This window comes from Myotis nattereri, assembly GCF_964212035.1.
Source record: "Myotis nattereri genome assembly, chromosome: 4".
In the NCBI taxonomy this organism is placed as follows: Eukaryota; Metazoa; Chordata; class Mammalia; order Chiroptera; family Vespertilionidae; genus Myotis; species Myotis nattereri.
Genome location: NC_138079.1, coordinates 109,674,140 through 109,697,051, shown reverse-complemented (window position 1 = coordinate 109,697,051; position 22,912 = coordinate 109,674,140). Strand labels below are relative to the sequence as shown.

At 49.1% G+C, this 22,912-nt stretch overlaps 1 protein-coding gene across 2 annotated transcripts in view; it reads right to left on the bottom strand.

Moving 5' to 3' along the window:
• USP31 (ubiquitin specific peptidase 31) overlaps positions 1-21,329 on the bottom strand; it is a gene marked incomplete at its 5' end in the record, with an annotated part of 80,730 nt that extends 59,401 nt beyond the window's left edge. For both annotated transcript variants that reach the window (XM_081089368.1, XM_081089369.1), the window contains one exon: positions 20,733-21,329. In XM_081089368.1, the coding sequence (XP_080945494.1) occupies positions 20,733-21,329 (597 nt within the window). The remainder of the gene's footprint in view (positions 1-20,732) is intronic.
• Between the last annotated feature and the right edge of the window lie 1,583 nt (positions 21,330-22,912).

The window sequence follows — 22,912 nt, the reverse complement described above, 5'->3', positions numbered from 1 at the left end:
CAGTTTAAGAACCCATTGTGGCCCTCGAGTCAGAAAGTTTGTCCACCCCTGCTCTAGCAGGTGGGGTCCCTTGGCCTGGCCTGTGGGAATCGAGTGGAACCGGCTCTCCAACATCCCCCGAGGAGTCCCAGAGTGCAAGAGAGCATTCTGCAAAGTTGCTGTCATACAGGGTGTAGAACACAAACACAAGTGTGCAGTAAGCCAGATTCAGGGCGGACAGTGCCCAAGCAACAACATAATCCACGGCCGAAGGTGGAATCGCATGGCCCCCACAAGGAATTGGGCTCCCTTTTCTCTGGTTTCGGGGTGCATCACCTGAGAACCGCTGCTGCCAAGTCACTGCAGCTCGGCAGCTCCTGTGTTGAGTGTCTGCCCCCTGGTGGTCAGTGGATGTCATAGCTACCAGTTGGACGGACACGTAGCATATTAGCCTTTTATATACATCTACACTAATAAAAGAGAAACATGCAAATCGGTGTCACTCTGCTATGCCCACCAGCCAATCAGAGCGACTATGCAAATTTACCCAACAAAGCCGGCAGTTAATTTGCATACACAGGCGTGGAGCCAAGACTGAAGGCTCCGGCCAGATTGAAGACTGAAGACGTAAGACTGAAAAGGCTTGGCTTCTCCGCTGCGGCAGGACCAAAGGCCTGGGTCCTGGGTGCCGGAAGAAAACTGGTGCCAGAGCCAGGGAAAGGAAGGCCTATTGCACGAATCTTCATGCAACAGGCTTCTAGTGTAGATAGATAGATAAACAGACAGACAGACAGACAGATAGAGATATAGATTCCTATTATGGAGTGTTATAGATGCAAGAAAATTAATTTAGAAAACATGGAGAAATAAACAAATAATACACCTAAGTGAAAAGAAGGTACAAAACTACACTATGAACATGATTTCAAACTTTCAAAATACATTTTAAATACCTTTTGTCTTGTATCCTTCTAAATATACACCAAAGCATTAGGTGTCATTATCTTAGAAGGGCAAGTTTTAGGTGATTCTTTCATCTTCACACATTTCTGTATTTTCCACATTTTCTTCCTCGGATGTTTCTGTATTTTGCACATTTTCTAAAATAAATTTGTTGATAACAATAACTAGGTGGTACTTAAGAATGATCTGATGGTAGCACACCTTGGAATTTTGGCCAAGGAACCCCAATATAATGCACAAAAGATGGGGCTAGCAAAAATACAGCTTATTTATAGCTGAGGCTTTGGCCCCAAATCCCAGTGAAATATGGAGCACTCCACTGAGAATTTCTTTCTTCTCTGCTAGACAGATGTAGAGAACCTTATACTACAGTTCTCTGCCCATGTGAAACCGAAACCTAAACCCAAAGCCAAAGCTTTGGACCTTATCACTAGAGGAAAAATGTGACAGCATCAAAGAAAAATGAGGAAAAGAGAGAGGGGAAAAGTAGAGTTTGTGCCTTTAAATATGATTTTATTGACTTTAGAGAGAGAGGAAGGGAGAAGGATAGATAGAAACATGGATGAGAGAGAAACATTTATTGGTTGCCTCCTGCACACCCGCTACTGGATATCAAGCCTGCAATCTGAGCATATGCCCTGACCAGGAATCAAACCAGTAACCTCCTGGTTCATGGATCAATGCTCAACCACTGAGCCACACCAGCCGGGCCAATCTATGTTCTTGATTGAGTGGAACTCCTCTTTAGGGTAGAATTGAAGTGATCTACACATTCTTGGAGATGGAACATGGTGGGGGAAGAAAAGGAGGGGAGGAGGCATGAGATCAGGCCTTAAACTATCCCAAAGCCAAGCGTGCAAGTATTTCTTATATAATCAGTATGTGTGTGTGAACACACATGCACGTGTGCAAAGAGGCAAAGTATATAGCCTTTTGATTTTGAATCTATTGGTATTTGATGATAACTCTAAAATGTTTTTGACTAAACAGCTAATTTTATACAGGGATCCAAAATATTCTGGAAATAATCTTGATTTAAAGCATATATAAATTATGAGTTCATAGTGCCATAAACCCAGAGTACTCTCAATAAAGTTTAACTGGCTGGAGATGCAAGGCCCAGGCCTGCCATACCACTCTTCTCCACACCCGATGCTGTGCATGTCTGAGAGTAAGCCAGACTGACTCCTAAGCCATACACAGAGGCGGTCTCCAAATCCATCCTGGTCTCTGCTGGTTCTCCCAACCCTCACAAGAATCAGATCGCATATAAACAGGTGCAAGTCTCCAGCTTCAGGCTTTTCCCAGCAAAGAACAATTTAAAAGCTTCCTAGCTTTGGCCTGGCCTGGCCTGCCCCAATCTTGACCAATTCTAGCTAGTCCAAGCCTTGGTCGTCTGCCTGCAGAACGTGAAGGCTAAATGGAAGAGTGTATGAATACATAGAGAACAGAGAATTCTGTGTAATCAAAACTAGGGTAAATTCCCTGAATTGCTGAACTATTACCATCGTATATGTTTACTTCTACTTTAAAGAACAGATAAAGCTGCCCTACCTCATTATCAACAAGGAAATGCAATTTAAAACAAAACGTGATTTTCCACTTATCAACGTAAAGATGCCTACTCTGCAACAGAGGGTACAACAGACAGTCATACACACTGCTCATGGCACAATCCTGTAAAATCAGGTAACAGATATGACTTAAGAACCTTCAAAATAAGGCCTGGCTGAAATAGCTTAGTTGGAAGAGTGTTAGACTGAAGAACCTTCAAAACAGATAATCACTGACCCAGGAATTTCACTTCTATATATACTAAAAAATAGCCTAAACTAATTGTAGTTATCTTACTGACTTTAATAATTCATTTATATCATGGATAATAAACATTTTCTGCTCATAAAAATGAAAGCTTTATGTAAAATATACATTCATGCAACCAGAAACCATTAAAAAGATTATCATGCTATCAAAAAATGACCTGAAGATTTTCTTGACAAAAATTCCTCATGATACCATCCTATCTAATAATAGAGAAACATGGTAATTAATCATAACTTCACTACCCTTCCCATTGGCTAATCAGCGAGATATGCAAATTAACTGCCAACCAAGATGGTGGCCGGCAGCCAGGCAACTGACGCGAACAGGAGGCTTGCTTGCTCCAGTGAAAGAGGAAGCCAAGGTTCCCCGCCTGCTAATGCTGGGCTCTGAGCTTGCACTCTAAGAAACTATGTTGCAATTATAGAAGCTAAACAAACCCCAGAAACCTGCTTTCAGCCGTCAGAGCTGGAGTTGCAACAGAGTTTCAATTATAGAAGCCAAACAAACCCAGATACCTGCTTTCAGCAGCCAAGGTCTCAGAGCTGGAGCCGAGCCTCAGAGCTAAAGCCGGCTCTCAGCTCCAGTGACAGCCATAGAAGGTAAATAAATTCCAGAATAAAAAAAAAAGTAAAGAAAAAAAGGAGAGGTTGGGAGCTTCAGTCACCCGCCAGCCTGAAAACGGCCCTCAGCCCCTCACCCAGACTGGCCAGGCACCCCAGTGGGGACCCCCACCCTGAAGGGGGTGTGACCAGCTCCAAACAGCCATCATCCCCTCATCCAGGCTGGCCAGGCACCCAAGCGGGACCCCCACTCTGATCAGGGACACCCTCCAGGGCAAACCAGCCACCCCCACCTGTGCACCAGGCCTCTATCCTATATAGTAACAGGGTAATATGCAAACTGACCCTAACAGCAGAACCACTGGAAATGACTGGTCACTATGACACACACTGACCACCAGGGGGCAGACGTTCAATGCAGGAGCTGCCCCCGGTGGTCAGGGCGCTCTTACATGGGAGGAGCTCTGTTCAGCCACAAGCCAGGCTGATGGCTGCCAGTACAGCGGTGGTGGTGGGAGCCTCTCCTGCCTCCTCAGCAGCGCTAAGGATGTCCGACTGCAGTTTAGCCTGCTCCCCGCTGGCAAGTGGACATTCCCCTAGGGCTGCCGGGCTGCCAGAGGGATGTCTGATTGCCATCTTAGGCCCAATACCCCGGGGAGCGGGCCTAAGCCAGCAGGTGGTCATCCCCTGAGGGGTCCCAGACTGCGAGAGGGCACAGGCCGGGCTGAGGGACCACCCCCCGCCCCGAGTGCACAAATTTTTGTGCACCGGGCCTCTAGTCCTATCTAATAAAAGAGAAACATGGTAATTAGCCGTACCTCCGCTACCCTTCCCATTGCCTAATCAGGGTGATATGCAAATTAACTGCCAGCCAAGATGGTGGCCGGCAGCCAGGCTACTGACGCGAACAGGAGGCTTGCTTGCTCCAGTGATGGAGGAAGCCAGGTTCCCCGCCTGCCGCTGCTGGGCTGAGCTGCCACTCTAAGAAACATTGTTACAAATATAGAAGCTAAACAAAACCCCAGAAACCTGCTTTCAGTCAGCTGGGATCTCAGAGCTGGAGTTGCAACAAAGTTTCAAATACAGAAGGTAAACAAAGCACAGAAACCTGCTTTCAGCAGCAGAGGTCTGAGCTAAAGCCGGCTCTCAGCTCCAGTGACAGCCATAGAAGGTAAATAAATTCCAGAATAAAAAAGAAAAAAAGAAAAAAAGAAAAAAAGGAGCAGTTGGGAGCTTCAGTCACCCCCCAGCCTGAAAACAGCCCTCAGCCCCTCACCCAGACTGGCCAGGCACCCCAGTGGGGACCCCCACCCTGAAGGGGGTGTGACCAGCTGCAAACACCCATCATCCCCTCACCCAGGCTGGCCAGGCACCCCAGTGAGGACCCCCACCCTGATCCAGGACACCCTTCAGGGCAAACCAGCAGGCCTCCACCCATGCACCAGGCCTCTATCCTATATAGTAAAAGGGTAATATGCCTCCCAGCACTAGGATCAGCGGAGCAGCGAGGCCTCCCAGCACTAGGATCAGCGGAGCAGCGAGGCCTCCTAGCCTGGGATCAGCAAACCCACAAGGCCTCCCGAACCCGGGATCAGGAGAGCCGTGAGGCCTCCCAGCACTGGGATCAGCGGAGCCGTGAGGCCACCTGGTCCCTGGAGCAGTGTGACAAGAGTGTAGCACCCAAACCCCCTGATCGCCCTGCGGCTCTGTGTGTGACAGGGGCAGGGCCACAAACTCCCTATCCGCTCTTCTCTGTTCATGACAGAGGAAGGCGCCCCAACCCCCTGATCGGCCCTGCTCTGTGCCTGATAGGGGGGAAGCTCCCCAATCCCCTGATCGGCCCTGCTCCGTGTATGACAGGGTGCGGCTCCCCAACCCCCCCATGGGCCCTGCTCTGTGTGTGATGGGGTAGAGCCGCAACCTCCCCATCGGCCCTGCCCTGAGTGTGACAGTGGCGGCGCCCCAACCCCCTGATCGGCCATGCTCTGTGGGTGACAGGGGGCAGCGCCCCAACCTCCCCATCAACCCTGCCTTGAGTGTGACAGGGGGCAGCGCCCCAACCCCCCAATCGGCCCTACCCTGAGTGTGACTGAGGGTGGCATCACAACCCCCTGATCGGCTCTGTGTGTGACAGGGGAGAGCTCCCCAACCTCCTGATCGGCCCTGCTCTGTGTGTGACAGGGGGGAGCTCGCCAACCCCCTGATCGGCTCTGCTCTGTGTGTGACAGGGTACGGAGCCCCAGCCTCCAATGGGCCCTGCTCTGTGCGTGACGGGGCGGCGCCGCAACCTCCCCATCGACCCTGCCTTGAGTGTGACAGGAGGCAGCGCCCCAACCCCCCAATCGGCCCTACCCTGAGCGTGACTGAGGGTGGCATTGCAACCTCCTGATCTGCCATGCTCTGTGCATGACAGGGGGCGGCGCTCCAACTCCCCAATTGGCCCTGCTCTGAGCCCGACCAGGAGCTGTGGGGCAGGCACCTAGGGACTGGGTCTGCCCTCTGCCACCCGGGAGTGGGCCTAAGCCAGTAGGTCATTATCTCCCGAGGGGTCCCAGACTGTGAGAGGGCACAAGTGGGGCTGAGGGACACCCCCCCATGCCAGTGCACAAATTTTTGTGCACTGGGCCTCTAGTCCTATATAATAAAAGAGAAACATGTAAATTGACCATCCCTCTGCTACGCTCACCAGCCAATCAGGAGTGAGCATGCAAATTAACCCGACAAAGATGGCGGGTTAATGTGCATACACAGGCACCGGGCGGAGAGCAGAGCGGAGAGTCGGCGGAGAGTGGAGCAGCTTGGGGAAATTGGATCCCAAAGCCACAAGACAAAGAGCAGAGAGGGGAAACTGGCTGCTTGGAGGACTTGGCAGAGTGGGAGGCCATGGGATGGAGACAGAGCAGGAAGGAAAAACCAAGATCGCGGGGAGCACCGGAAATTCTGGGAATAGTAGTTTTGGTGGCAGCCCCAGGACTGGAAGCGGAAGCCCAGAGCACGGGGAGCACCAGGAATGCTGGGAATCGTAGTTCTGGTGGCAGACGGATCTCCTAGACCAGCCGTGGGCAAACTACGGCCCGCCGGCCGGATCCGGCCCATTTGAAATGATAAAACTAAAAAAAAAAAAGACCGTACCCTTTTATGTAATGATGTTTACTTTGAATTAATATTAGTTCACACAAACACTCCATCCATGCTTTTGTTCCGGCCCTCCGGTCCAGTTTAAGAACCCATTGTGGCCCTCGAGTCAAAAAGTTTGCCCACCCCTGTCCTAGACCAACAGTTCTCAACCTGTGAGTCACGACCCCTTTGGCAGTTGAACGACCCTTTCACAGGGATCGCCTAATAACATCCTGCATATCAGATATTTACATTACGATTCATAAGAGTAGCAACATTACAGTTATGAAGTAACAATGAAAATAATTTTACGGTTGGGTCACAACATGAGGAATTGTATTTAAAGGGCCAGAAGGTTGAGAACAACTGTCTTAGACACTAGAGCAGTGGTTCTCAACCTTCCTAATGCCATGACCCTTCAATACTGTTCCTCATGTTGTGTTGACCCCCAACCATAAAATTATTTTCGTTGCTACTTCATAACTGTAATTTTGCTACTGTTAAGAATCGTAATGTAAATATCTGATATGCAGGATATATTTTCATTGTTACAAATTGATCATAATTAAAGCATAGTGATTAATCACAAAAACAATATGTAATTATGTATGTGTTTTCCGATGGTCTTAGGCGACCCCTGTGAAAGGGTCATTCGACCCCCAAAGGGGTCGCGACCCACAGGTTGAGAACCGCTGCTCTAGAGCAAAGTGATCCTGGAGCAAGTTACTGTTGCGGTGGGGGATGGAGGGAAAGCAAAGGTGAGAGACATAAGTAAAATAAGAGTGTCTAGGAAATATTAAAGGGAAGATATCCTAAAACTTCCAGGAAATCTCCACCAATGAAGCAAAGGGGGAAAAAAAATGCCTCTATTATTCTGTGAGCAACAAACCAAACTGAGTTGGGGTCTCAGCCAATTCGCTCATATGCTTGCAAAGACAGACAGAAATTCCCGGATCTGAGGGCTCCCAGATTGGAGAGGGTGCAGGTCGGGCTGAGCGACCCCCACAACCCTCAGTGCACTAATGTCATGCACCGGGCTTCTAGTATAAAATAAAATCACATCAGGTAAAACTGTATATACAGTTTGATTCCAATTATATGGAAACACACAGATAAGGGGGGAAAGGCAAGAAAGTAATATGCCAAACAACTTTTATACATTTTCAATTCTCCTCTTAGAACTTTTACATATTTTCCAAGTTTTTTACAATAATTTAAATACTATTCTTATCAAAACTGATGTTATCTTACAATGAATTTTAGCAAATGAAACCGGACACAAAGTATATATACTTCATGCAAACCAAAACCACCATAAGATACCAGTTCATACCCGCTAGAGTGGCTATAATAAAAGACAGACAAAAACAAGTTGGCATGGATATGGAAACACTAGAAACCCTCAGACACAGCTGGTGAGGATGTAAAATGATGCACTGTAGAACATGGCTGGGCAGTTGCTCAAAATGTTAAACACTGAGTTACCTACCATATGACCCAGCAATTCTACTCGTAGGCAAATATACCCAGGAGAAATGAAAACATATGGCCACACAAAAATCTATGCATGAATGTTCATACAGCAGCATTATTCATAATAGCCAAAAAAGAAACAAACCCAATATTCATCAACATGTGAATGGATAAACTGGTATATTCATATCATGGAATATTTTTCAGCCATAAAAAGGAAGGAAGTATGACTCATGCTACAACATAATGAACCTTGAAAACATCATGCTAAGTGGAAGAAGCCAGATGCAAAGGGCCACATGTTACATGATTCCATTTTTATGAAATGTCCAAACAGGTCAGTCTACAGAGACAGATTTGGGAGGAATGAGGAGTGACTGCAAATGGGTATGGGGTTTCTTATGGGAATAATAAAAATGCTCTAAAACTGATGGTTGCACAACTCTGAATATACTAAAAACCTTTGTGGATTGCACACTTTAAATGAGTGCAGTATATGGCATGTAAATTATACCTAAATAAAGCTGTTTATAAAAAGAATATATACTGCATTGCTTTACTCATAATAAAATTTAGAAACAACTCATAAAATAAATCAATGGTGTTAGAAGTCAGAGGAGTGGTTACCTTTTGGGGGAAGGGGCAAAAGAGGGAGCTTCCGGATGCTGCTGATGCCCCATTTCTTGATCAGGTTGATGTATTATCACTTTAGAAAAATTCATCAAGCTTATGCTGAAGTATGTGTCTATACTTCATTTAAAAGTTTAAAAAAACTAGTTGACTTCAAAAAGAAAAAACACTAAAGTTTCTTAACTTAGCCAGAGTCTCAGGCCCTAACTCAGTTTATTTAGTCTTATTTAGAGCTGATTCTATTTATCTGGTTACTTAACTAAAAGCCAAATAGAAACAGCAAAACACAGGAGTGAGACAGTAGAAGGTATAGGCTCCCAGGATAAAGCAGGAGAAAACTAAGGAAGGACCGTGAAGGAAGAGGGTAGGGGGGAGAGAGGAAACATTATAAAGAGCAGGGCCGAAACCGGTTTGGCTCAGTGGATAGAGCGTCGGCCTGCGGACTGAAAGGTCCCAGGTTCGATTCCGGTCAAGGGCATGTACCTGGGTTGCGGGCACATCCCCAGTGGGAGATGTGCAGGAGGCAGCTGATCGATGTTTCTCTCTCATCGATGTTTCTAACTCTCTATCTCTCTCCCTTCCTCTCTGTAAAAATTCAATAAAATATATTTTTTTTTTAAAAAAAAAAGAGCAGGAATAAGAATTCAACTACACAGCAATCTGCAACTATTCATCAAGTCTTATACAGTCCCACGAGCCCCAAAGCAACAGCCATCCTACAGACCAAGAGCATATTAGACAATGCTCATGATAGTCTCAATCACCAAGGAAACAGTAAAGTGTACCCAGGATACTCTCCTGGGAAAGTGAGTGTATAAAATATGCTATCAAGCTACAAATCCAAAAGTCTAAATTTTAAAGACTTGATGTTCAAATATATAATTATCTGGGCCCAGGCAGTGTGGCTCATTGGTTGAGCGTTGACCTGTGAACCAGGAGGTCATGGTTTGATTCCATGCAGGAGGCAGCCGATCAATGATTCTCTCATCATTGATATTTCTATCTCTCCCTCTCCTCTGAAATCAGTAAAAATATTAAAATAATAATAATTATCTGGGAAGTAACTTTTAGTCCCCCAAAAGACCAGATGAATGGGTTATTATTGTTACTCAAAAAGATCATACAATAACAACAATGGCACAGAATATACCATACTGGTAAGTCCCCAGGGGATCATCTAGCACTGTAACACTGGAGATTTAACACTAGATTGCCCAAGGAAGTCATTTTGACTGCTTTTTAATTTCAATTAGAAAAACAATTATGTATATAAGGACACAATGTCTTAGAATTTTGTGACTTTTTGTACAACATATAAATGCGTTTATTAATAATTGTAGTTACCTCCCCCTCCTTCATTTCCGGTATATATATATATGTGTTATACCTATAATGCCCAAAAGCAGTCATTTTGACTGCTTGGGAAATTTTAAATAATCAAATGACTCTTATTATTGAATTGAGTAAATTTCTTATATGACCAGTTCGGCTCTGTATTGAAATAACAGTTTTCATTTTTTTTTTCGATTACCGTCACATGATAACATACAAGTACATGATAAATTGTCGATACTTGATAAGCTGCAGTTGCTCAATAAGCTAAACTAGTACTTGTTATTCAAATCTTTATGCAGTGATACTTGTTCTAGTAAGTTGTTTATTTTATTTCTTTTGCGCCCTAAATTCATGAAAGAAATGTCGAATAGAAGTGAGTTATTGGAAAAGCTAAGGAACATAAGTGAAGAGTGCTCCGATATTATTCTTTCACAATGCAGTCATTTTGACTGCTTTGGGGCAATATAGGTATATACTAAATTTCAGTCTTTCTAGTGTTAAATACCACTCCTTCAAAAACAGTCTACAAGTCAACTGGTCAAAACCAAGAACACACATGCATCAGGCAGCTTGAAACTAACATGAGGCTTGCTTGCTTCAGTGAAGGAGGACTCCAACGTTCCCCGCCTGCTGCTGCAGGCCTCTGAGCTGCAACTCTAAGCAACTATGTTACAAATATAGAAGCTAAACAAAACCCCAGAAACCTGCTTTAGTCCCGCTGGGCTTCAGCCAGCAGGATCGCAACATTGTTTCAAATACAGAAGGTAAACAAAGGCCAGAAACCTGCTTTCAGCAGCGGAGGCCTAAGAGCTGGAGCCAAGCCTCAAAGCTAAAGCTGGCCCAGAATAAAAAAAGAAAAAAAGGAGTGGTTGGGAGCTTCAGTCACCCACCAGCCTGAAAACAGCCATCAGCCCCTCACCCAGGCTGGCCAGGCACCCCAGTGGGGACCCCCACCCTGATCCAGGACACCCTTCAGGGCAAACCAGCCGGCACCCACCCGTGCACCAGGCCTCTATTCTATATAGTAAAAGGGTAATATGCCTCCCAACACCGGGATCAGCGGAGCCGTGAGGCCTCCCGGCACCGGGGGATCAGTGTGACAGGGGGCAGCGCCCAAACCCCCTATCGCCCTGCGGCTCTGTGTGTGACAGGGGGCGGGGCCACAACCTCCCTATCCGCCCTGCTCTGTTCCTGACAGGGGAAGGCGCCCCAACCCCCTGATCAGCCCTGCTCTGTGCCTGATAGGGGGGAGCTCCCCAAACCCCTGATCGCCCTGCAGCTCTGTGTGTGACAGGGTGCAGCGCCCCAACCCCCTGATCGGCCCTGCTCTGTGTGTGACAGAGGGCAGCGCCCCAACCCCCTGATCGGCCCTGCTCTGTGTGTGACGGGGTAGAGCCATAACCTCCCCATCGGCCCTGCCCTGAGTGTGAGAGTGGCGGTGCCCCAACCCCCTGATCGGCCCTGCTCTGTGGGTGATAGAGGGCGGCGCCCAAACCCCCCCATCCCCCACGGGCCTGCTCTGTGTGTGATGGGGTAGAGCCATAACCTCCCCATCGGCCCTGCCCTGAGTGTGACAGTGGCGGCGCCCCAACCCCCTGATCCGCCCTGCTCTGTGTGTGACAGGGGGCAGTGCCCCAACTCCCCTATCGGCCCTACTCTGTGAGTGACAGGGGGGAACTCCTCAACCACCTGATGGGCCCTGCTCTGTGCATGACAGGGGGGAGCTCCCCAACCCCCTGATGGACCCTGCTCTGTGTGTGACAGGGTACGGAGCCCCAACCCTCCTGATGGGCCCTGCTTTATGCATGACAGGGGGCAGTGCCCCAACCCCGATTGGCCCTGCTCTGTGCGTGACAGGGGGCGGCGCTGCAACCTCCCCATCGACCCTGCCTTGAGTGTGACAGGGGGCAGTGCCCCAATCCCCCAATCGGCCCTACCCTGAGCGTGACTGAGGGTGGCATCGCAACCTCCCGATCCGCCCTGCTCTGTGCATGACAGGGGGCGGCGCCCCAACTCCCCAATCGCCCCTGCTCTGAGCCCGACCAGGGGCTGCACCTAGGGATTGGGCCTGCCCTCTGCCACCCGGGAGCAGGCCTAAGCCAGCAGGTCGTTATCTCCCGAGGGGTCCCAGACTGCGAGAGGGCACAGGCCGGGCTGAGGGACGTCCCCCTCCCCCCCCCCAAGTGCACAAATTTTTGTGCACCGGGCCTCTAGTTTTTTGATAAAAGAAATATAATTACAGGTGATCTTTAAGAAGATTATCTAGAAACAATAAAACCTATCAACTGGAAGAAACAGTTTGGAAATGGGGAAGGGTCCTCGTGTGACCACAGACTTAAAATGAGCAGCTTTGTTGTCACCTACCATTTCTTTTGAATACTTACTACGGGTGGGTTTTTATACTAAACCCTTACTTCTATCTTCTCATTTAATCTTCATAAAAAACCATGCAAGTTTGAAGTCCTGGCTCTAATACTTACTAGAACTGAATCCCAAAATCCTAGTTTTAAACATTGAATAGCAATGCCTCTTTCACAGGGCTATTGTGAAGACTAAATGAAAAACTGTATATGAATGTACACTGTCGGTGATCTGGCTCCACACAACTGTTTTCAGGATTATGATTATTATTGTTTCTTAAATCTCTCCTGAGAATCAGACAGCTCGGCCTTACTCTTAAAGACCGGAAGACCAAGAGTAAAAGCAAAGAATTTATGGAGCTCGTGATGAGCTTACAAAGGTTCCTGACAGCAGAAGCAACCAAGGCATTTCCTGATCAATCCTGTGAAATCTCCTAAAGCATGAACTGTTGGTTTGTGAGCACTCTGTTTGCTGCCTTCCAATCTCAACAACTGGGGGGGAAGAAGCAACAGATGTTCAAGGACTGGCCAGGGCATAAAACAATGATTTCCAAATAGAGAAAGATCGCAGTCAAATGGAAGACAAGACAGCCCATGTGCTCCACTGCAATTGCAAAGATGTCGTTTGTTAAACATAAAAGGGTATTTGAGGAACATCCAGTGAACAATTAATTAGCAGAGCAAACAAGAATATTTTTAAAGGAAAAAACTACAGAGGACAACTTGAAATTATTCAGCTTTGAATGATTTCTTTTCCACTACCATATATAAAAGATTTTTTTGTGGAAATCATGAGGTCATTGTTTTCCAGAGTCTTTACTCTAGGAAACAGCTGTGGGGAACGACACAAACAGAGAACACTGCCCTATTTAGTAGCCCATCATTGTGACAAGTGTATAGATGGGGACAGGAAAAATCCATCAATCCACACACCAATAACAAAACAAAAGTGGCAGAGTCAAACTAAAACTGCAAGCCACACAAAGCACGATGTAAAACAACTGATTCTGGATTACTGCATCTCTGTAGCTGCAGAGAAATTTCCATGTTTAAACCAGATCAGCTCCTTTCTACGTGAGTCACCAAAAACTTAAATGATGCACTTTGCACAGTTCCTGATACATGACAGACATTCAGCAAATATAACTAAAAAGTTTTCCTAGGGCTCTTACGATCAAATACTATGTGACCTGCCTAAAACTAACGTATCACCCACCTCCAGAACTACTGTCTATTCGGTGCTTCTGGTCTTGAAGAGCACCATCCATCCCAAGACACCCTGTTTCAAAATCTGTTACTTTGATCTCCTCCTTCAAATCAAAACCCCAATGAGGTTTCACTTCACACACACTAGAATGGCTATTAAAAAAACACCAACAAAACAGAACAAAAAACAGAAGATAACAAGCGCTGGCAGGATGTGGAGAAAGTGGAGCCTTCATGCATTGCTGTTGGGGGTATAAAATGGTGCCGCCACCGTGGAAAACATTGGAGTTTCTCAGAGTTAAACCCAGAAGTAGCACATGATGCAAAAGAATTGAAAGCACAGATTCAAACAAATACTTGCACACCTACGCTCACAGCATCATTACTCTCAATGGCCAAAAAGCAGAAACAACCTACCAAATCCTTCAAGACACAGTCCAGGTAACACCTCTTTGGTCCCCCCCACCCCTCCCATTCCTCCTCCAGTGCTCTCCCCCTGCATCTGCACAGCACTTTGTACACAATCTATCACAGCACCCTACCCAATGCAGCTATTTCTTTACCCATCAGTCTTCCCTTCTAGATCCTGACTTCCTTAAGGGCATGAACCATCTCACCCATCTTCATATCCCCAGTGCTTTGCAACACAAAACCAGCACAGGAATCAATAACCGTGCTCAATAATTTTGTGCACTTAATAAATCCATATCATGTCTACAAAATACCAACCTGAATTTGATTCCTAGTGGGTATAAACTGGCGTTTCTGCTGCCCTACACTGTTACACTGTATTCAGGGCTCAACGCAGGGAGTCAAACAATCACCTAAACCAGGTCCAGGACGCTGCCCTCCTGGTTTCCCGTCTCAGACTGCCCTTCAGCAGGCCCGCTCCCGCTCCTGTCATCTTATTTTCAGGTCCCCCAACGGCCTGGCCTTGGGCTTCTGACCTTTACACTTACCACCTATGTGAAGCGGAATCCAAGTCTACACAGCTAGCCCTAATTCGCGGCACATTCCCAATAGTCTAGTAAGACCTTCCTGGGTATCCCAGGCCCCAACTCTACATGCTCAGATTAAATGCATGATCTTCTCTGCCCCTTGAGCTCCCCAAACCACTCCCCTTCCAGCTGCTCCAGCTGTCAGAGATCCTCATTATTCTCCCCATCATCAGGTCTGATAGCTCGGGGTTTCCTTACCTCTCCATTTCTTGGATTCTCCTTAATAATGTCATGATGTCCTCCAAATGTCTCTTGGATTCACCTGTTCCTCTTCTTTACCTCACCTCATACCTGTGATTGCCCTCTCCCTGCATTTATTTTGTCCTCCATTTGATTCATTTTTTACTCACCATCAGACGCATTTTTTTAATATCTTTTTCCTCTAATCAATGTCTGCACAGCTCAAGAGCCTCAACTGAATCAGTATTGACGGCAGCCTCAAGGCTAAATTATTGTGACAGGCTTTCAAGGCCACCCATAATTTGCCTCCTCTCATCTCCTCAGACATCTACATGTATTTCTCTCAAATCAATGGTTCTCAACCAAGGGCGATTTTGCCCCCCAGGAGACATTTGAAAATATCTGGAGACATTTTTTATTGTCATCAGTGGGATGTGGACAGGACAGGGACAATAACAAACATCCTACATTGCCAGGACAGCCCCTCACAACAAAAAACTATCCAATAATGCGAGATATGTCAACAGTGCCACGGCTGGGACAACTCCAAATCAAGCCTCCACGGCAGACAGCCCAGTAGCTTCCATGACCATGTGCCAACTCTATCCCTCTGCTCAGAATGTTTCCCCACCATCCTGAGACGACACCCCTCTTCTTAACTATCCAAGACTTGTTTATCATCAAACCCCATTCAAAGCCATATTTCACGGCTTTAAACACCACCGAGAAGTTGATGGCTCCCTAATTTTCTCTTTAGCTAGTCTCAATCTTCTGAACTCGACTCCGTTATCCAGCTGCCTATTAGACAGCTCATGAATATCCTATTAACACATCTGAAAATGAACTCCTGACCCCCAAAATTGCTGCTCCTCAAGTAAGCACTGGTAACCACTCAGTTGCTCAAGACAAACACCTGGGAGTTATTCTGGATGCATCCCTCTGCCTCAGTGTACCCCTCATCCCCAGCAAGTCCTGTGGAGTCTACCTGCAGACATATCTCAAATCCACCCACTTCTCCATCTCTTCCCTGGTCTCCCTGATTCTGTTCTATCCTCTGTTCAGCACCTGAGTTTTAATGAGATCAGAAAAGAACTCTGTCCAAGTCCTGCAGCCACTCCCCACTGCACTTAGAATAGAATCTAAACCCCGTATATGCACCTACAAGGCCCTGTATGTCCCAGCCTCTGCCCACCTGCCAATCCCTTCCCAGCCTCATCTATCCTCCTTGTCTCCCAAATGTACCAGGTGAGGGTACAGAGGAAAGGAAGTCATTAGATCAGCAGTTCTCAACCTCTGGGTCGCGACCCCTTTGGCAGTCGAACGACCCTTTCACAGGGGTCGCCTAAGACCATCCTGCATATCAGATATTTACATTACGATTCATAACAGTAGTAACATTAAAGTTATGAAGTAGCAATGAAAATAATTTTATGGTTGGGTCACAACCACTGTGTTAGACTGAGAGTATATATGCATAGCTACCTGTGGAGTATGAGCCTATAAATAATGTATACATGTTCGTACACACATTTAACCAGTCAGAAAGAATGGTTTTTAAGAAGACTGCAAAGTGCCACGGTAGAGCAGCAGGGCACATGGTGAAGCAGCTGTGGCTGACCTTATTTATGTTCACTACCATTCAGCACCACAGCCGAGAGAGGAAAACGCTGCGTGTTTCAGCATGTCCACCTGCCAACTGACATTTTATGTTGAGACCTGTCCTTTCCGCGGTTGTACTAATAAGGCAACCAGACACAGGACTGAGCGTGAGCCTCAGCAATGCAGGGTGACAAAGTGGAAGTCAAATTCTGCTTCTGCTCCCTCGGCCTCCAGCCAGGCGAACCTCGGTTCCATCATCCAGAAAGGCGGGGGACTGTCCCAACCACCCAAGTCTCCTTCCAAGTCAAACCGTGATGATTCTGTCACCTCCTTGCTCCTTCAGAGACTTGGAGCTTCAGTGACTAAAGTGATAGCGTTTGACAGACAAGGGAACTGACCAGGAAGAGACGCGCTTTCTATTTTATACTGTCACAAACCTACATGGGCCCTACACAATTTCTTCTTTTTTCTTTCTATTTTTCAAAGTAATTCAAGGGATACCTGAACTCAGAGTACTTCTTAGAAGCCACTGTGAAATTTCAATGTACTAAACAGCTTCGTACAAACCAGGAAACGTCTCTCAAAGGCCTGTAGCATGAGACCATGAAAAAGCAAGGAGTGACACCGGACCAGTGAGCCTGATGCTAGCTTGTCTGCCACTCCTCATTTCCACATGTTTACTCCCTCCGTAACCTGAGAACTCTCACTAATAAATAAGCAACACCAGGCACCAAAGTTCCAGGAAAACACCATGGGAGAGAAAATTCTATTACTTTTTGTTTTGCTGCAACTTTGGATGGAGTTTCCACGGTTCTTTATCAGGAGATCACTATGTTCTAGTTGTTCTTTGGGACCATGGTTTGAGCACGGCTGCTATAAAACTTATCTTTCTTACTTGAAAGACGTCCACCTATCTTTCTCTTCCTGCAAAGGGGCACTGAGAACTGGACGCTAGAGAGCAGCTCTAAGGACCTGGAGCATCTATGCCAGCCTCCTATTAAAGCTGTGACAACCAAAATACGTCTCCAGATGAAACCAACGTCCCCAGGCAAAAGCACGCTAGTTGAGAACCACAGCTCGGTATCTGAGCAAGAGCACAGTATCTGCATAAAAAGAAAGAAAGGGTCTAGGTGGCAGCTAGAGAAGTTTCTTAAAAGCACACCCAGGTGAGACAGTCAACCCATTTCATTCTGGGAAATGAAAATCCAGCCTTAGCCATCATTTAGCTCTCCCAACTCAAAATCCATTTATCTGGTAAGCTTCTAAGCGCCAATTAATAAGTTTAGAAAGTAAGAAAGAATTATAATTGAAAAATTCACAAAGCACAAAGACATACTAAGTGCTTTTCCAGACCTCAACATAAACTATCTCGAGATGGCAAACTGGTTTTAACTTCTCTGCCAAGTCCAATCACTGGGCAGTGGCTGCCTGGACCCCTAAACTGAGCAGGATTCTGAGGCTGAATGTGAACCAGCAGGGCATGGTGACGAGTAGGCCTCACATCCACCTCCTTTGGTGTTCAACTTTCTTAATGCTCAGAATCACAGCCATTAAATTTGGCTGTAATAAAACACTCTGGAAAAAAAGAAAGTAATCCACCAGCTTACCAAACTGGGGAGAAATAAAAGGAAAAAAAGAAATCTGATCCCATCACTCTCCTACTTAAAAGTTGGCTCTGGATTCTCAACTTCCAGAGGATAACGTCTCAACCAGGGGAGCCTACAAAGCCTTCACAATGCATTCACATCCTACTTCTCCCAAATGTCCTGTACCCCCCCCCCACCCCCCTCCACTGTGTCACCCAGACACCAGCACCACCTGCAAACTGGTTGGAAATGCAACATCTCGGGCTCACCCAGCTCTGCTCTGAACAGAAGCCCAGGTGAATTATAGGCACATGAAAGTGTGGAAACGGTGTCTGGGGGAACTTGCCAGGTTCCTCCAGACTCAGTTCTTCACAGGCAGGTAGTGTCTCCCCCAGGTGAATGTGTGTGGCACATGCAGGTGAGTATGGGCAGGCTGCCTCCACTCATCTCGTCTATTAAAGCAGGAAAGCCCAAATGTCCACCTACAGCCTCCACAGCAGCCAGGAGTGAAGTGACAAGGTTAGTCAATGAGATGTCAGCAGAAGCCTGCTGCGGGGGCTTCTGGGAGAACTTTTATTTCCCTAATGACGTCCTGCCTTGACTAGGTAGAAGTCAAGGTGGCAAACACTAAGGACAAAGAGCCAGTAAGAACGAAGGATAACAGAGTAGAAACCAGAAACGGTCTGGATCCTAAATGGCTGGGCAAGCCTTCAATTAGTGGGAGGGGAATGAAGGAGTGCAAAGTGAAACCTACTAAGGTTCAGAGATTACATTTTTTTTTTAAAAAAATAGGGCCTCTAAGAATCTGTTCAGCTTTACGAAAGCATACCTACAAATCAGTCTCGGCATTTCTAGAATCACTGACCTATTTCTGTCCAGCTTTTTAGTGGGTAAAAGAATGAACACAATCTCTTGAAAAGCAAAGGGAATGTTCTCATACCAAAACACTGTTGAAATGGATTTTTCACATTTGGAAAAAAGGAGAACATGAAAGTTAAAACACTGGGCTCTGACCTTAAAAAGTTTGTAACTGCTGTGGCTACTCACAGGCAACTGTAAGCAAAATTAAGAAAGAAGACTTCTTTTACAGTTGCTGGTTGGTTGTCATCCTCTCCTACCTATTTATTTTGAGATTTCTGACATGAACCTCATTTTTTCCAGTCCTATACTAGTCAAGTACTTCCATTCAAATTTCCAAGATCAAACGGCAGTCACTTTTTCTCTTTGAGAAAACAGGGTAGAACAACATAAATGTAAATACAATGTAAGTAAAGTGTATTAAAAGGAGAGGGGCACCTGGCAGTGCTGTTCCTCAGCAAGGGAAGTCCTCAACCAAGCTCCGGCTCCTCAGACAGATGACCATTTTATATTTTAATCAAGTCATTCATCCTTAAATAAAAGGATTTTTAAAAGAAACTTCATAGCATCAGTGAAAAGCCAGTACTACTTGCCATGAATACAAGACAAATGTAAAAACAAGCCCATTGAAAACATCCCTTTACTATATTCCAGCTACCGTTGCCTACTAAAGCCTCTAAACTTGAGGCTTGTTCTCGCTTTGTTTAAAAAAAAAAAAAAAGGTGGGGAGTGAGCAAGCAGTGTTCAGTCACGCTAAGACTTTCTCTTGAGCGTGATCAGGACAGAAAGAGAAGGAAAAAGGAATGAAGTTTCTCACTGTGTGGTTTCATTCTACTTAACTGTTTCCCACCTAGAAGGAATCCTCCTGCAATCTCAAACACCGTCTCCTTTTGCTGAGAATCACAGCCCATTCATTTCCTTAGTGCAGCCTTAATGGTCCCAGGTCACCTGGCTCAGCCCTGGCTCCAACCCGCTCACTACGAGGACCCAAGGGCCCTATCTAGCCCACTGCCTGGACCTGCATGGCCCGTGAGCTAAGAATGGTTTGTAAAAATGAATACTTGTATCAAATCTGTGTTGGGGAGAATATCAGGAAAGGCATACTGCTTTCCCCTTCGGCCTCCCACCCTGATTTTGAACGGCAATTAAGCTACACGATTCTCCCCTGCAAAAATAACAGTCCCGTTCTTCTCGTTAGACCTGTGTTACAAAGCATCGTACTCCATGATCACTGTATTTTTACTTCACTCAATACAAACCTTGTAAACACTGGTTTTCTCTGGTTCCATAGGCACCTACATCGTAGCCTCGATTTGGCGTCTGGGCCAGCAAAGCCTAAAGCACTGACTCCACTGCCCTTCGCAGACCGCCCGGCCCAGCTCCAGGTCCAGCTCCGGGTCCAGTGCACACCTTCCTGGCGCGGGAGCAGCTTCTGTGGCCCCTCCGGGCCTCCCTGCTGCTCAAGCCTCAGGGCCCAGGCGCCTCCTCCCAGGGGTCGCCCTACCCACGCCCGCCCGCCTGGCAGTGGCGGCATCACCAGGTGTCACTGTCTTCAAACCGCCGACATGGCCCGTTGACTTACTATACAGTCTTTAGCCACAAAGGCAATCAGAGCAGCAACTACTCCTGGTCCCGTGCACAACGGAAGCCCTTCCATGCGGGGAGCCCTCTTCGTGCCAAGCTCCCAGCGAGAGAGGGTAAAACGTGGGGGCAACGAAGACCCACTGACTTGCTGGCAGCTCACAGCCACCTCTGAGGTCGGGGCGGAGGACGCTGGCACGGTGAGGGGGTGGCTGGGCCGAGGCTGCACGACCAGCGACCCCGCCGAGACCCGGGCCGGCCGGGAGCCTGGACCGGCCGCGTCGGGAGCCCTCCGACGCCTCAGCCGGGCAGGTGGGACCTGGGACGAGCGCTCCAGGAACGGATGCGTCACTCACGCACTCGGCCCATCCACCGATCCATCCCCCGCGCCCGGTGGCCCGGCCTCGGCCTTGGGGCCCACCCGCCCCTCCAGCCCGGAGGAGGGCGACCTGGGCGGGGGCCGCGGCGGGGAGGGGCGCCCACCTTGAAGTCGCGGCTGTGCTGCGGCGTGTACTCCAGCGTCCAGAGGGCGCGCACCAGGTGCGCCAGCTGCTCGGTGACCTCGCCCGCGGGGGCGCCGGCGGGCGGCTCGGGCTCGGGCTCGGGCTCGGGCTCGGGCCGGCCGGCGCGGTACTGGCCGAGCGCCAGGTACTCGGCGAAGAGCTCGGTGTTGCTGAGGCACTGCAGCGTGGCGTTCATGAAGCACGTGTTGCCGTGGTTGCGGAGCCCCGCCACGCCGGGCACCGGCTCGCAGGCGGGCGGCGCGGGCGGCGCGGGCGGCGGGCCGGGCGGCGGCGCGGGCGGCCCGGGCGGGAAGCAGCCGTGGAGGGGGCCGCGGTCCGGGCTGCCGCCCTCGGAGCTCAGGTGCGAGAGCGTGGACAGCGTCCGGAGGACGCGGCTCATGAAGCTGCCCACCGAGCGCGCCGCCGACGGCGAGGGCGCGGCCGGCCCAGGCGCTCCGGGGGCCCCCGCGCCGCCGCCCGCGCGGCCGCTCCGGAACAGCCGCTTGCTGAAGGAGCGCTTCTCCTTCCCGCCCGCCGCCGGCCCGGGCCCGGGCCCGGGCGCCGTTACCTTGGACATGGCGGCGGCCGCCCACGCTCATCCCCGCGCCCGCCCTCCCGGCCCGCGGCCCCGCCACCTCCGCCGCCGCATCCCCCCGAGCCGGGCTGGGCGCCCCGCACGCCTCCGAGCGCCGCCGAGCGAGCCAGCGGGAGGGCGGGAGCGCGCGCGGTCGGCCCAGCTGGGCCGCTCACGTGACTCGCCGCCGGCGCCGCCCGCCCGGCGCTGAAGCCGCCGCCGCCATGTTGACTGTGGGAACGACGTCGCCTCCCCCGCCAGCCGCGAAGGTGACTGGCGGCTCCGGCGCGGTCCTGCGGCGTGAAGCCTGACCCGCCATGTCTAGTGTGGGCGGTCCCGGCGCGGAGGGAGGCCCCGCTCCGACGGCGGAGGCTGCCGGGCGAGAGTCGGGGCCGCCCTGAGCGGACCCTGAGGCGGTGAGGGCCTGACCCTGACCTGCGCCGGCGGGGCCGCTGCGTGTCCAGCCCGCGCATCCCGGCCCGGACTTCCAGACGACGCGGGGTCGCAGTGAAACCGCATCATCAGGATCCCTTCCTGCAGCCCGGCCTTCCAGTGCCGCTGGCCTGGCCGTGTGGCTCGCGCCCGCCCGCGCACCGCAGGGTCCCGGGTTCGAGTCTTCCGTTCCCAGTCGAGGGCACGGACTTGGGCTGCTGGTTCGACTCCCCTCTTCCTGCGGGCGCAGTATCTCTCTCTCTCTCTCTGTCTCTCTCTCTACACACACACACACCTTTTCAACCCTCTAAGAAAAATTCAACAGAAAGAATATCCTAGGGCGAGGATTACAAATAATAATAATAATAATAAAGTCCCGCTGCAGCCCGCCGTCATTCACTCATTAGGGCAGTGATGGCGAACCTTTTGAGCTTCAGCATTTTGAAAAACCCTAACTTAACTCTGGTGCCGTGTCACATATAAAAATTTTTTGATATTTGCAACCATAGTAAAACAAAGACATATTTTTTATATTTATTTTATATATTTAAATGCCATTTAACAAAGAAAAATCAACCAAAAAATGAGTTCGCGTGTCACCTCTGACATGCGTGTCATAGGTTGGCCATCACCCCCAGCTGCGGGCCAATCCGCCCTTTGGGCTGTTCTATCCGGCCGGCCCGCGGAGCCCAAAGAGCGGAGGGCGCTCTTGCTCTCCCCTCCGCTCCTTCACCAGCAGCAGTGTTCACATGGCAGCGTGGGGAAACACGGCCGCAGCTCCTTCTTCTGAGTCCAGTTTAAGAACCCATTGTGGCCCTCGAGTCAAAAAGTTTGCCCACCCCTGCGCCTAGACACATGGTTATTGCTCCGTGCCAGGCACTGGGCTGGGCACCGGAGCCCGCACCACCGCCACCTGCCCCCCCCACCCCACCCCCACCCCCTCACTCCCCCCCCCCCCCCCCCCCACGCACTCCCTTGGTGCTGACAGCTGCTGAGTGCTGAGCTCGCACCACCCGCCTCTTCAATGCAGAGCCTTTCACGTGGATGAGATGCTCACTGTTTCAAGCCCAAGTTCGTTTCAACGCCCCTAGACTTGACGTCTAAATAAAAGGTCACAGACCCACAAGGATCACCGGGGCCAAGATATGCTGAAG